Source organism: Marmota monax, unplaced genomic scaffold (genome assembly GCF_021218885.2).
Source record: "Marmota monax isolate L192 unplaced genomic scaffold, Marmota_monax_Labrador192_F-V1.1 WCK01_AAM20220418_F8-fsc00156, whole genome shotgun sequence".
In the NCBI taxonomy this organism is placed as follows: Eukaryota; Metazoa; Chordata; class Mammalia; order Rodentia; family Sciuridae; genus Marmota; species Marmota monax.
The window spans coordinates 2,591,026-2,607,600 of NW_026694013.1; the positions used below are offsets into that span (position 1 = coordinate 2,591,026).

Here is a 16,575-nt window from a genome sequence, read left to right on the forward strand (position 1 = left end):
CTCAACAGATATTCTCCAGAAGTCCCTAGGCCTCAGTCTCAGACTGGGACTGCATCATTGGTCATCTGGCTTTCCAGTGCACAGATAGACATTTAGAGACTAGTCAGCATCTGATTGTGTAAGACAATGTAATAAATCTCCTTTTATAATCATTCATATAAATATCCTGTTGGCTCTGTACATTTAGAGAATCCTAATACAACTTCTACACCTGGTCCTTTTGAACTTAACTGATTTCTGAGTCTGATTTACTGACTTCTCAAAGAAAGGAGAATTATGTACTAACCCAGTACATTAGAAAGCCAGAGAAAAGTGTTATCTTGTATCTCAGCACAATGATTTGGAAAAGCTTTACCCATTAGACTTTACCCACTAGAAAACAGGGATAGTATCATCTTTTTTTCTAAAATGGTTGTGGGATTCAGAACTTCAAGTTCCTTAATGAGATCACTGTATCGAGTCATGCAAATTATCAAACAATTAAGATCTTAAAAAAAATCAGACCTTAAATATAGAAGTAATGAGGTTGTGTGCATAGAATTTAATTAAAAGTATAAATTATAACTTGGGAGTCACATGACTTAGTTCTGGAAAGATTGGGTAAAAATTTCATATAAATCAGAAAAAAACACTATGGATCAGATTAAAAATGAATATGCAAGAAATTCTTAAGAGAAATATAAAGTAATACCTTTTGGCTGACATATGTAGTCATATACCATTTTTGAGGTTCCTTCCTTGTGTGCTGCCATATTTATTCTTATAACCAAGCTTTTTTATAAACCTGTTAATTAGCTTCAATATAAAGAGATTTATAGCAAAAATACATTTCTCCTTAAGTCCTTTATAGTTCAGATTGTTGGGATACATAGGTGTTTGATTAATATACATTATAGAATGCTAAGTCCTTAAAACAGTGACTTCAATGTTGGCTGAATTATTAGATTTTAGAGACTACCCATTCACCTTTACTTTAAATTTTCTGAAACTTGTAGACTTAAATGTTCTGTTGAACTGAGGAAACAATGAAAAGAAACCAGGCCCCACTTTCTGTAGAAGAGATCATGTTCTCAAGTGAAGAATAAGAAATACAAGCTTTGTTACAATATAATACACAGAAATATGCAGACAGAATTGAAAAGTTAGTCATATATGTTGCTTAATGATGGGGATACATTCAGAGAAATGTTAGCATGAATATAATAAGGTGTACTTACACAAACTAAGATGGTTATCATGTCATTAGACAATATCATTTTATGGGACAACCATCACATACATACTCAATGGCCAAAACATTGTTAGACAGCACATAACTGAGATAAGATTTCTAAGATGACATCTTTTTCCTTATATACTTCCATTATTTCAGTATTTTACCCAGTGTAAGAGTAGAATGGGCAATAAGAGTTGACAGACCAATTTGTGTCTTCATACATGTACTTTGGATAATAATGTCCATCACATTCCACCATCATTGCTAACCCCACCCCCTTCCCCTCCCACCCCTCTGCCCTATCTAGAGTTTGTCTATTCTTCCTGTGCTCCCCCCCTCCCTACCCCACTATGAATCAGCCTCACGTATAAAGACACGAATTGGTGTGAATATACTTTGTATACAACCAGAGATATGAAAAATTGTGTCCTATATGTGTAATAAGAATTGTTTTTAAAATATTTTTTTTGGTTGTAGATGGACACAATACCTTTATTTTACTTATTTGTTTTTATGTGGTGCTGAGGATTGAACCCACTGCCTAACATATGCGAGGCAAGTGCTCTATCACAGAGCTACAACCCCAGTCCCATGTAATAAGAATTGTAATGAATTTCGCTGTCATATATAAATTAAAAAAAATAAAAATAAAAAACAAAACAAAATAAAACAAAGAGTTGACAGCCAGTGGGAAATTCAGAAGACCTGATTCTTAAATATTGTTGAGTAGGTAGGCACAGTTCCCATTATCCAGCATGGATATGAACCAGCTATATGTGTTCAGGCATTTGTAAGTAACTTTTCAGTCCTATTTTTCTCATGTTGGAAGAAATTCTTCAATTTTCTTTTAAGATCTAAAGTTTTCCAGCTAAGTCGGGCTGGCTGTCAAGTTTGTTATATAAATTTTATTAATAGCAGTTTCTTGACATTTACTAACTGCTTATTGTAGTTTATACAAAATATGTCACTTTCATATAAATCTTAACAACAAATATTTGCAAAACATTTATTGTAGGCATGGCATGGAATTTGGGTCAAAGGGAAGAAATATTTTTTTGCTATCTAAAAATCTCCATATTATAAGATAAAAGAAACCAATATATATAATTAAGGAAATGCTATCACACACTCTTAGGAAATGTTTCAGTGAATTAAATAAGAAAAAAGGCTTAAAAGCTTAATAGGGAGTTCATGTTTTCCTTCTATCTGGCTATCTTTCTTTCCTTCAGCACCTTGTATTATGTTTTCAATGAAGTTCTTCCTTCACTGAAGGAAGCTCTTTCTCATCCAAATAATCAAAGGTAATTTCTTTACTCTATAAAATTCAATTTTGGTATTTATATGTACTTTTCAAAAGTTAAACTTTTATTTTGAAATAATGGTAGAATCATACGAAGGTCTAATAACAGATTCCATGCACACTTTCCCAAATTTCTACCAATGGTAACAGACTGCAAAATTGTAGTATAATATCATAATTAGGATATTGAGAGTGATTAATTGAACAGTTTAAGCCACAAGATCCTTCATTTTGCCCTTCAATAGCTGCTCCCTTTTCTTTTTTATAACCTTGGAACCACAAAACTATTTTCTATTTTTAAAATAGAATAAATTCTCAAATTTTAAAATAGAATAAATTCTCAAATAAATTCTCAATGAGAATCGTATAGAAATGGAATTTTATAAAGTATAAGTTTTGGGGATTGGCTTTTTTCAACTCAGTATAATTCCCCAATGTCTTCAAGGTTTATAGTGATATCACTATTTCTTTGTGGATGATGATAACTCATGTCTTTTGTCAGTTTTGCTAGAGGTTTGCCAAATTTTAATGACATTTTCAAAGAACCAGTTTTTTGTTTCATACATTTTCTCTGTTGTTTCAGTGTTTCCACCTCCATTATTTTTAATCTTTATTATTTCCTTCCATTTGCTTTGAGATTATTTGGGTTTAATTTGCACTGGAATTTTTGAAATGAGAGCTTAGATTATTCATTTGAAAATTCTCACTTTTTCCTTTTTTCTAATGATTGTATTATTTAGTGCTATATAGTCTTAGAACTGACAGCTATGCACCTAAAATTTTAATATATTGTATTTTCATGCTAATTTAATTCAATTTACTTTTATTTACCTTGAAATCTTTTCTTTAACTGTTGAATTATTTAGACCTGAGTTGTTGCCATATATTTGGAAGTTTCCTATTATCTTTCTGTTATTTATTTCCAGTTTTATTCCTTTGTGATTCTAGAACATGTTTTGTATGATTTTCAACTCTTAAATTTGTTGAGTATTGTTTTATGGCCCAGAATGTGTCCTGTGTGCACTTAAAAGCATGTGTATCTGGCTGTTGTCAGACACTGATTAGATAATGTTGGTTGATGGTTCTGAACTCTTCTAAATCCTTGCTGATTTTTTGTTTACTAGTTCCATAAGTAATGAGAATGGGGTTTGAAGTCATCAACTATGTTGTAGATTTTTCTGTTTTCCTTTTAGTTCTATCAGATTTTGCTTCATGTATTTCAAGGATCTGCTGTTTGATATACATACCTTAAATTCTTATGTCTGCTTAGTGGATTGATCCATTTTGTCATTATTCAATGTCCCTTTTTGTGTCTGGCAGTTTTATTTGCTCTGATGTTTACTTTATTTGATATGAATAGTTTGCATATTTACCATGTTTTTTCTTTCAAACTGTTACTGAATTTGAATTGAGTTTCTTGTAAACCACATATTATTAGAACATATTTTGTTTGCTTGTTTTTAAGTTCACTCTTTTAGTCTTTTCCTTATAATTATTGATATGTTAGGGCTTAACTGTCATTTTACAATTTGCTTTCTGTTTATATCCCTCATTTTTCTTTTTTTTTGTTTTGACCATCTTATGGGTTATTCGAACACTTTTTTTTAGGTTCCATCTTGACTTTTATTTAATAGTGTTTTTTAACACATCTCAGTGGTTTACAAAAAAATTACATAATTAAAATTACAAATTAATGTGTGAAAATATATACATAATTACTGGTATTCATCTTTTCCTTCTTAAAGTGAAATTCAGAAATCATACTCTGAATTAGGTACTTTTACCCTCCTCACTTGTAAAATATATTGTTTTATTTTTTCTATATGTTACATTCCAGATGAGGTGGTACAATTAAAGAAATTAATGAGCATTAGAATGGACTCATTATTTTTATTTTCCCACTCATTCTGATTCTGATATTATTATTCCTTTTTTAATCTTCTATTTCCTTTAAGTTTAGAAAACTTCCTATTCTCCTTCTGTAAGGGTAGATTTGCTACCAAAAAATTCTTATACTTTCCCTTTGAGTTTGTCTCTCTTTCTTTTCATTCCTGAAGAATATTTTTGCTGAATACAGGATTCATGACTATTCTTTTCTTTCAATTCTTCTCTTTTCAGTAATTAAATAATGTGCTACTTCCTCTGACTCCCATGATTTCAGATGAAAACTCTGCTATAATTCCAATTAATGTTCCAACATGGGTACAATATCCTCCCTGCTCCTGGTATCTGTAGTTTTGCTTCCTTCCTTTCCCAGAGTCATACATTGTCTAAAAATATTAAATGGAATATTTCAGAAATAAACAATTTGTAAGTTTTACATTATTCTCAGTCTGAACAGTGTGTTATAATCTTGCACCCTCGTGTTCTGTCCTGGCTGGGATATGGAATCATCCCTTTGTCCAAGATATCTACCTACCCATTAGTCCCTTTGTAGCTATCTTGACTATCAGATCAATTGTCCTGGCACTACAGTGCTTATGTTCAAGAAACCCATGTTTTACTTAATAATATTCCCATAAAAGAAGAAAAGTGATGCTATTTTATTAAGTATAATTGTTAGAATTATTCCATTTTAGTATTAGGTACTGTTCATATCTAACTGTACCTAATAAAAATTAAACTTTATTATGGATATGTAAGTTTAGGAAAAAAAACATTGTACACACAGGTACTACCTAATCTTCAAATGTATCCCCCGTGGTTAAGGGGGACTACTCCTATAATTAAGATTATTCTTTGTTTTTAATTATCAGAGACATACTTAAGATGTGTCTTGTCATGGATTTCTTTCAGTTTTGCCATTTAGGGTTCAGTTTTAGCTTCTAGAACATGTAAATTTATGTGTGTTCTCAAATGTGAGAGTTTTCTATTCATTTATTTGAGAGTTTTCTACTATTCCTTTGAACACTCTTTTTCAGTCTACTTTCTCTCTCTGTTCTCCTTCTGGAACTCTGAAAAGAACTTTAGCTTTTTGTCATTATTCAACAGGTCCCTGAAACTGTCTTTTTAGATCCACCCACTCCCCAATCTGTTTTCTTTTGCTCTTCAGATGGGACAAATTCTATTCATCTATCTCCAAGTTCACTGATTCACTCCTGTCCTCTTTAGTGACTATAGTCAGTATTTTTAAATTAATTTTAATTATTGTATTTAATTATAACTTACTGTTTCTTATTATAACCTGGTATTTTCTAGGTTTTCTTTTTGAGATGGGGGTCTCATTATGTTGCCCAGTCTGGTCACAAAATTTTGGGGCTCAATGATCCTCCTGACTCAGCCTCCTGAGTAGCTGGGATTATAGGCCTTCAGGTTTCCATTTATTTCAAGCAAATTCAATTTTATTGAAGCATTTTTATAACAGTTGCTTTAAAATCTTTGTCAGATAATTCCAACATCTGATTCATCTTAATGTTGACATAGTTTACTCTCTTTAACATGATTTTCCTGATTCTTGGTATTATAACTATGTTCTATTGTAGCCTAGATATTTTGGATATTATGACTCTGGGTTCTATTTAATCTTCCTTTTTATAAGCAAACAGTACCCCTCTTGAGATATAATATAAGGGCCAAATGGGTATGTACAGCTTTACACTGGTCCCTACTGAAAGCACTCTAACAGAAGTGGGCACTGAATTTCACTGCCTCAATGATGTTGAAACATGTAGAAATTTAGCTCACCATTGAGCCTAGCTGATATCTTCCCATGAAGAAGGAGCACCAACTCATACTAAAAAAGGCACCTTTTGTCTCCAAGTGGAGCATAAGATCAGCTCCCTACTGGCCCTGCTGACAAGAGTGGACTCACACCACTTTCTTATTAGAATGGAGGCAGAAGCTCCCTATGTGCTTGCTCCTCTGTCACCAGCTAATAAGGGGGGAGAGAAATGGAATGCAATTAGTTCCAGGGATAGATTTAGCTTTCCATGGGAGAAGGAGAGATGAAGCCTAGTCTTGACTAGTCCTACCAGGAACTGCCTTGTTGAGTCTCATTGATGCTGGTTAGAGGTAGAGGCTCAGCTCTCATCCACTAGATCACACTGACACATACTGGCAGATGAATTAGGTGAATTACCTCCTTCTGTCTAGAAGATCAGCTGCTTGGATTCATTCCCCAGATAAACAAATAAATACATCATCATCATGATAAGGTCAGCTGCCTTCTCAATATTGCTGATAGTATCCTGATAGGGAAATAGATACTGCCACCTCTTTGTCAAGTGGACACTCAGATTGCACTGATTACTTTCTAGGGGTGGTATGGGGGCCACTGGTGTTTGGCTAGAGTAGGGTGGTCACTATCAAAGGGTTTACTGTTGTTATACTTTCCTTTTCCTGATCTCTTGATTATAGGAAACAAACTTCTTAGAATTTTTTTTCTTTCTGTGGTTATTCACAGTTCTAGCTTCTGTAGTATCTTGTCTGGGATATATATGGGAGGCAACAAGAACACTTACTGCCATTTTTGTTCCAACACACCCCAAAGTCTTTAGACAATATATTTCACTCTTTCACCTTTTATTTATTACTTTTGTTCCTATGTTTGGTTATGTTATAACCAGGATGCAGGGAGCTGAGAAGAATGGGACTACTGTATCTTGTTGGACCTAAAAGTTCCTGTTATATGTAATTCTAATTCTTACATGTTAATCTATGGTATCCATTTGCTCATCATAAATTTTGCATACATCTTGTTATCTTTTACATGTACTTTATATAATTCTTGACACAGTGGGCACCTGACATATGTTTGGTGAATGCTCTGATGTGAAGACATATGCATCCTATAGAGTGGTGGTTGTAGCCCTATGGATTGAGAAGGAATATTCTTTGATGGCAAAAGAGAGGCTGCTCATCCACACTGATAGAATTGCTTTTCTTATCTCTGATGTTACATGACATATTCTGGATTCATTATCATTTTCCAGGCTAAAAGATAAAGTTTTAAATCCTGAAATATAGATAAGTGAAGTAAGTGATTGTGGCCCGCTCAGTTTGCCTAGACTTTCTTAGGTCCTCATCTCCTTCTGAACTCACAGGATCTCTCTTACTCCAATAGGGACAAATCTAAAGGTGTTGGTAATTGAAATTATGTTGACAAAACTATGGCATCTAGTTCTTTGTAAAACCCTTTTTATGTTTAAACTAACAACATGTGATAGAAAATTTAGATCTAAATTGCTGCCAATACTTCTCCAATTTTATAAGACATATCTTGCACTCCCTTACTATAAAACATCTGCTAGTTTTTTTCTCTACTCCCTACTAGAATTCTAGCAACTTCAATGGAATTTGAAATAGACTTCATGGATGGCTGGTGTTGTATAGTACAACTGTTTATTAAAATAAGCAAATGTGTTACAAACTATGCTACTATTACAACTGAGATATATGGGAGGCAGCTATTAGTATAAAAAATAAAGTAGGTGAATCGTTTTTCCCTAATCAGTCAGAATTTGGGGACTTTGGCATTTAATACTTAAGACTATAAAAGAAGAGAGATTGGTAAATATGGGAAGAGTCTCCATGACACAAATACTGACACACCAATATAAAGAAGTACTCAAATGATTCTATGGGTGTCTTTGAGAAATGTACTTACAATATGCTATAAAGAATCAGCCAATCATCAATCATATTTTTACAAATTATGAGTTACAACCTGAAAGTTAATTATTCTCTTCATATAATTCTATTACCTTCACACTTGTTTAGCCAATACACGAGCAGCTAGTTATTTCTCAATTCAATTGGCAAGGCAAAAATATAGTCGGTTTTTAAACAAGCCCTGTTTGGAATTTTGACTGTGTAGTCATATTGCCATCTAGTGGCCAAAATAAGTATCCTTATTAGATAAACAAGGGAAACCCACAATTTCCCTTCTATCAAAAAATTTGTACTTACTTGGAGACTTTATTGATTCCAAAAGCCACTTGTTGGTTAAGAGATGCAATGATTTTGTCTTTCTTTTTAATTTGCATTTGATTTTCTTGCCATCTAAATGTCACTGTTTTCAACTGTCTTTTGAAATCCTGGTCAATGAAAAATATTATTTCACAGTTAATTTGGCTTAAATCATTAGAAACTAAAAGAAAAACTCAACTGTATTCTTTTTAAAAAGAAACAATATTAAGTTTAACATTTGAAATATTTCTTGCTTTCCTCAGATCTAGTGGGAAAAGTACTTACTTCACACTGATAGTGCAATTTATAAAGCTGCTGTTGACGGGCAAGCCTTTCCTTTTCAGTTTCTCCATTGTCTGTAGTTACCTTGCCAGTTGAACCCTATTAAGAAAATGAAATAATGCATGTCTTATTTTTCTCTTTAAAAAAGTACTACTATTTTGTTATTTACAGGGGATTTAAAGATACCATCTAATACCTATTCATGTTTCATATCTCAACTAAAACATCACTTCTCTGATGAGATAAACTCACCTCTCCCAAATTACACCCTTCACTAACAACAGTTACTTGTCTGCTGCTGCTTCTATCGAATAACACCATCAGCATGCTTACCTATACTAGTACATTTTAATTATACAAAATAATGGGTTTCACTATGTCATATTCATACATGCAAATAATGTATTTTTATCACATCTACCCTCATACTTAACATTTTTTTAAAGTATGCTTTTTGTAATAATGAGTCAGACACTCATTATTCCAATTTTAAGATAAAAGGAGCAGCAAGGTGCCCAAGGTCACACAGCATGTGGAGGAACCTGATTTCTAACTTAATTATCCTCCTCATATAATTCTAATTTATATAATTTCTAACTTAGGCAGTCTTAATTGCCCAAACCTCTTCACTGCACTTTATCAACTCACTTTAATATTCAACTTCTCCACTAGATTGTAAACACTGTTAACAAGGACCATGTCTTAACATAATGTCTTGGCAACATGTACATGATAAATGTTTTTGTCTTTTCTTAAATGAATAAACATTTTTTTAAAGGTATGTAACATTTTTATTCTAATTTTGAGTTGCTAGAGCTCTCCTGGATACTAAATAAAAACTTGGGGTCCCATAATTAAACTTTACCGTGACATCCAAAACTAAGAGTATGTAATTTCAGTTTAAATGTACATATTTGAATACTGTAGATGGGAAGGAGAAAAATTGGGCATGACCATTTATATGAATGCTGTACTACCAGTCAGGTAATCATCTGTACTGACAAATACTTCTTAGTGAATATACAAACAGTGACTACTATCACCAAGGGAACAAGAAAAAATTATTGTACCTTATATTTTTATAAACACTTGATAAAAACCAGATTTAATTAAAAAAAAGGTAAGTGTGTTTTACAAAACTATTTTTGGTCATAATATTGAATCCAGTAAAATTATTTTCCCCCCTTGTGGTGTCCATAAACCTTTTACAAGGAATACATTTGTAATCACCTTTAGCCAATAGAGAAGCCCAAGAAATGATTTGAAGGCTAATATGAAACATTTCCAGTTCCTAAAGTTTTTTCTCCCCTTCTTTTTTTTTTCCTTCACCCTCCCCACCATATCTCCCTTCCTGTTTTTACTTTCTCCTTATAATAGCAGAAACTGCTGGGTTTTTAAAAAAGTCATTCTGGGGGCTGTGGCTGTGGCTCAGTGATAGCACATGTGCCTGGTAGGTGTGAGGCACTGGGTTCGATTCTTAGCACCAGGTATTAAAAAAATAAAGATCTATCAGCAAATGAAAAAAAAAAAGTCATTCTGTTCAAAGAATATGGAAAAAAACAAAGGTTAACAACTATTTCTGGAATACAGAATCCGGGCTGTTCCCTCTCCATTCACACTTACCTGCTCTATCATGTCTAGAATATGCAATTCATCCAGGCTATAAAACTTGTCTTCAGATGCAGAATCCTCTTGAATGTCACTTGCATCATCTTTCATAAATCTACCAATGAGTTGTGGATTTGTTTGTTCTTTCTTCAACTGTTCTTCCTTCTCTACCATATATGAGCTGTAGTGGTGATATGATCAATGTGATTTTGTATTAACTATACATTGCTTTTCATCTAAGCTATTGTTTCCTAAATTAGTATTGTACTTGTCTCATGAGATGCCCAGAATTAGAAGGTGTCATGGTTAAAGAATGTTTGGATAGTGCTCATACCATATTTTTCTCTTCAACATTCACAACGAATATTAGAATATTTGAGAGATCATTAAAAGAAACTATTAAATCCTATTCAACCCAATAAATTTATTTATTTATTTTAATTATATAAAACACAGGTTACACTCTGTCATTATCACAAAGGTATGGAACTCAACCAGTTCCAATTCAATCTCCACTATTTCTCCATCTTCCCAGTCCTCTCCAGTCAATCTTACTTCAATCCATTTATAGTTTTTTGTTTTTGTTTTTCAATTAGTGTCCTGTGGATATACCTGATGCTGGGACCCACTGTGCCACACTCATGCATTCACATGCAAAAGCTTGGTCAGATTCATTCCACTGTTTTTCCCATCTCTTCCTTCTCCTCCTCAATCTCCTTTGTCTACTCCACTCATCTTTCCTCTATATTAATGAAATTCAAGCTACCTTTTTCCTTTCTTTGTCTTTTAATGTTCCCCCCTTATTTTGGATTAGCTTCTGCATATCAGAGAAAAGATTCTACCTTTGACTTTTTGAGACTGGCTATTTCACTTAACACGACAGTCTCTAGATCCATCCATTTACTGGCAAATGCCATAATGTCATTTTTCTTTATGGCTAAGTAATACTCTACTGTGTGTGTGTGTATACACATATGTATATATTTGTGTGTGTGTGTACGTATGCGCGCGTGCGCGCACACACACACACACACACACACACACACTTTTCTTTTATCCATTCATCTGTTGAAGGGCACCCAGGTTGGTTCCATAGCTTGGCTATTGTGAATTGTGCTGTTATAAACATTAATGTGGCTGCATCATTGTAGAATGCTCATTTTAATTCTTTTGTATACATACCAAGGAGTGGGATAACTGTGACACATGGTGGTTCCATTTCTCGTTTTTTGAGGAATTGCCATACTGCATGCCAGAGTGGTTGTACTAATTTGCAATCCCACCCAGAATGTATGAGTATACCTTTTCCCCACACCTTTGTCAACATTACTATTATATAATTGCCATTCTGATTGAAGTGAGATGAAATCTCAAAAAAGTTTTGATACGCATTTCTCTAATTGCTAGATGTCAAACATTTTTTTCATATATTTGTTGACCATTTGTATTTCTTTTGAGAAGCATCTATTTTGTTTCTCAAATTATAACTGAATTATCAGTTGACGTGTAAAACAATATTTTGAGAAACACTGGCAAGCATGTCCATATCTGCTCTATTATTTATTCATCCGAACATTCCCTACCACCCAAAATTGTCTTGACAAGTAGGCTGGTTTAATCAACTTCAGTGTAAATGGAGGGCTATGCATAGCAACATAAAATAGATTATCAAATGTAGTTTCTTTTACAAAAGAATTTTTAAATAAAACTATAGTGACAACATAGCATTCAGTAACTACACCACTAATAAGAACCACTAAAAAAATAAAAATAAAAATGCTAAATATATAATGTCAAGTGTCCAAATTTTATGCTTATGTCTAAAATTTAAATACATGCTACTAATCTTTTACTTGGCCTACTATTTAGTAACTCTAAATTTTCTCCCTAATCTCCCTGAATGATAACTAGAAATAGTACTTTTATTTAAAACACAATATAGATGACTTGATTTTGCAAGTGGATAAAATTTTAGGATACAGTATTACTTTTTTAGAACACTAACATCTAACGTTTGTAGAATTGATAAAACACTGTATAAGCAGTCATAAGACATAACTGAGATATTCTTAAGTAACTTAAACATTTAGAAAGTTCAATGGAATCAACTGTTTATATGGACCAGTCTCGCGAACTCAATTTTTTAACTTATTTGAAGAGCTTAAAAAAAAAAAAAAAGATACACGTTTCCAGGCACCTCTCTAAGTAAAAAAAAATATAATAAATTTGCATTCTTAAAAGCTTCCCAAGATTATTCCGAAATATTTTCAGTACAATAATGGCACTGGAAAATATAGGAAAATGTTCATATTTTTAACAGTTGAAAACTGAAGTATAAAGAGGTAAAATTACAATAATTTTAGAGACTGAAAACAGAACAGAATGTCAAACAAAGTATGAAACAAATGTGAAAGAATGATTAACTGATGAATTGGGATGATAGGTATTTATACTGTTGTATATATAGTATTCTCTTTACTTTGTGGATATTTGAAAATTCTCACTTAAAAACAAAGCCTCCAGGGTATATTGATCACTATATAGATTTGGATCTACAATGTAAAAAAAAAAGATTGCTGACAATGTGTCACTTTTATTAAGTAATTTTTATGGTATTTAGAAAAAGCCAAGAAACAAACAAACAAATAAACAAAACAAAAAACCTGTTGCTCTAGCGGCTCAATATGTTGCCAAAGAAAGCAAAATCATATCTTGGCTGATGAACTAATTTTTGTTGGGGAAGGGTACCAGGGATGAACTCCGCCACTGAACCATATCCCTGGCCCTATTTTGTATTTTATTTCAAGACAGAGTCTCACTGAGTTACTTAGCACCTGCTTTTGCTGAGGCTGGCTTTGAACTTGCCATCCTCCTGTCTCAGCCTCCTGAGCCATTATGATTATAGGCGTGTGCCACTGATGAATTATTTATTCAACAAGTGGATTGTGTCCATAAGAAATATTTACTAGAAATAATAGCTTTAAAGTTTACAAAATATGTTCTTGCTTTCATTTAAAAGATATCCCAATTCATGTTCTGAGAAATTTTCTAATGTTTCTAATAAACAGTTACCAACATTTTGGTAGAAATAATGTTGTTCCTTCATTAAATGTTCTATCCCCTTCCTTCATCTACTATATTGTGATCAATCACATGGTTATATAATATCTCTTAGTGGTGTTTTGACATTGAAATTTTTATGTTAAAAGTTAAAAATTCACTGTCAATAACTGAGATTAAAAAAAAAAACAAAACCACCACCATCACCACTTTAGGTTAAATAAAAACACATTAAATCGAACTCTTCTAAAGAGGTCACTGGGGAATAACAATGATTTATTCTAGATCTAGTCTAGATTTGGCTACTACAATGTAGAATACAATTAAAAATATTTTATGCAGAACTCAAGTTATTTCTTGAATGATGCAGTGAGCACTAGATGACTCCTAAGTAGCCTCAGAGAAAAAATGGTGAGAGACTATTCTCCCAAGCTAAATGATATTTCAACTTTTTGTCATTTTCTGCAACATAGCAGCAACTTGTTAAGAAAAATAACTGTTTTTTTTCTTCTCTTAGTGAAAAAATTTTCAAAGGAAAGCTGAGTGTTATGGACAAAACACCCTTTGCAAATACTAAGAAAAACTTAAAAATTAAATTAAATAATACTTACACTTGCTCTTCTTTTGAGTCCTTATTCTGAAAAAAAAGCATTAAGAATTAATAACCTATATCAACTATATCAATATAGCATAGTGATATCTCATTTAGATCCAGTGTTTCTCAAATATTTTTGATCAAAACCAAATAAATACATTTTATATCATGATGCCATATATGCTTACTTATCTATATCTTTACTCACAAGTGAAAAACTAAAATATAAATTTCATGAAATATTCATGTTATCTGTAATGAACAGTGACTGTGGTATTTTTTATTTCTATTATTCTACCTTCTTTAAAATGGTGGTTCTAATCTATTAAATTGATTTTATAATCTACTACTAAGTCATGACATATAACATTAAAAATCACTGACTCAGATAATGAAGGTGAATATTGGGGTCGAGTTTGAACCTGTTGGTAAAACTCAGAAAAGGGTATATGTAATTTTGATTTATTCCAATGCTAATTACAAGGGTTCTTGGAAACTTTCATGTAAAGTGCAATCAGACTAAATCATTAACAATCTTAAAGAAGTTGGCCAGGACCGGTGGCAGATGCCCATAATTGCAGTGACTCAGGAGGCTGAGGCAGGAGGATAATGAACAAGTTCAATGCCAGCCTCAGCAACTTATTGAGGCCCTAAGCAACTCAGTGAGATCTTGTCTCTAAATAAAAATATACAAACAAGGGCTGGGGATATGGCTCAGGAGTTAAGTGTCTCTGGGTTCAATTCCCAGTAGAAACAAAATCAAAAGAAAAACAAATAAACAAACAACAACAAAACAATAACAGAGAAGTATTCAGGAGATCTCAGTTTGGAGGAAATCTTTAAAAAGTCTCTAAATTTTATCTTCATTAAAACTATAGCAACAATGTATCAAATAAAGGTAATAGAAATGACATAAATTAGGAATACTATATAAGGATTAATTTCTACCATCTCTTGTTTACAAGAAATTCAGAGTTTCTTTCTATACAGACAATGGTCTTCTTCATTTAAATTATTTTAAAATTTATTTTTAGTAGCTGATGGACACAACACCTTTTATTTCATTTATTTTTATGAAGTGCTGAGGATCAAACTCAGTGCCTCACACATGCCAGGTAGGTTCTCTACCACTGAGCCACAACCCCAGCCCCAGAAAATGCTCTTCTGCTATTACCAGTACACTAAGAAAATTCTGATGTTTCAGTTTTCTGACTTACGTTAAATGTTCAATGCCAATTTGATTTTACAATTTAGAATTACTGACTCTGACTTTGGTTCCTGTGCACTTGAATGCCCAAGTTGAAAAGATCTTTGGTTGTACATAATAAGTATACCTAGTATAGTATAAATTATTTCTAGATTATTTCTCAAATTTCCTTCTAGCTGTTCCCATGACAACTTTATGCCAATATACATCAATCTCTCTTGAATTCATCTCTGCAACTTCTGTTCTGTAGCAAGGCCACACAATCTGAAGAGCTAGATTTATTTTCTGTCATTTTTTTCTCCCACAAGGCTTCATCACAAAAGACTTCTATTCTTTTCCCAATTCTAACCCTGGGAAGGAGATGGAAGGATCTAAATACCCAAAAGAGTTATTTACAATTCACATTATATTAGAAGAAATACTAAATACCTAACTGAAAAAAGAGAAAATATAGAATAGCTACAAAGTCTGTACTGTCCCCACTATATGCTATACAAATTCTACCTTTTCTTGATATTTTATTAGAGAATATAATTTCATGCAGAGACTGCTATGGTTTCAAATGACTGTTATGGTTTGGATATGAGGTGTCTCCCAAAAGCTCATGCATGAAACAATTCGAGAAAGTTCAGAGGTGAACTGATTGGGTTATGAGCCACTTGAATGGATTAACTGGGTGGTAACCTAGGAGAGTAGACAGGGTATGTCTGGTGGAGATGGGTTGCTGGGGGTGTGCCTGTATAGTACGTATTCTGTCTCTGCTGAAGTCTGTCTGCTTTCTGGTGCCATGTCTTGAGCTGCTTTCCTCCACCATACTCTTCTACCATAAAGTTCTACCTTACATCAAGCCCAGAGCAATGGAGTTGGCCATCTCTGGACTGAGACCTCTGAAATTATGAGCCCCACATAAACTTTTCCTCCTCCAAATTGCTCTTGCCAGGCATTTTGGTAACAGTATCGCATAGCGGACTACAACAGTCATTGTTGCTTTGTGCAAGAAGCATACTTTAATGTTAAAATTTTTCGTAAGAATTCCTCATTAGAGAATTTGGTTGATGTCACTGTTTGTAACTGGTTGCCTATGCTACAACTAGACAATTCTTTGCACCTACAGCACAGCAATTTAAGCATATGAATAGGATTATTCCATATAAAATAATTGTTTGTGTAACTTTAAGCATTTTTTAAATATTTTAAAATTTAGATAAAAGATACAAGATAAAGGTATAAGATCTCTCTTCTAATATCCAAATTTTATCTTAATAAAATTTATTTCAAAAGTACTTGAACTTCTTAAACTAAATTAGGAAAAAAGATGTTAAAGAAACAAAATAATACCTAGATATTTGTTGACATTTAATAAAACAGTTTTAATAACCATATGTATGAAATTTTGAGTG

General features: G+C 32.8%; 1 protein-coding gene across 11 annotated transcripts in view; it reads right to left on the reverse strand.

Annotated features, from left to right (window-relative positions):
- Dzip3 (DAZ interacting zinc finger protein 3) overlaps positions 1 to 16,575 on the reverse strand; it is an 89,025-nt gene that overhangs the window by 21,081 nt on the left and 51,369 nt on the right. For all 11 annotated transcript variants that reach the window (XM_046464044.2, XM_058585474.1, XM_046464042.2 and 8 more), the window contains 4 exons: positions 13,985 to 14,010; positions 10,329 to 10,494; positions 8,709 to 8,804; positions 8,424 to 8,551 (listed from right to left, as the gene is read on the reverse strand). In XM_046464044.2, the coding sequence (XP_046320000.1) occupies positions 8,424 to 8,551; positions 8,709 to 8,804; positions 10,329 to 10,494; positions 13,985 to 14,010 (416 nt within the window). The remainder of the gene's footprint in view (positions 1 to 8,423; positions 8,552 to 8,708; positions 8,805 to 10,328; positions 10,495 to 13,984; positions 14,011 to 16,575) is intronic.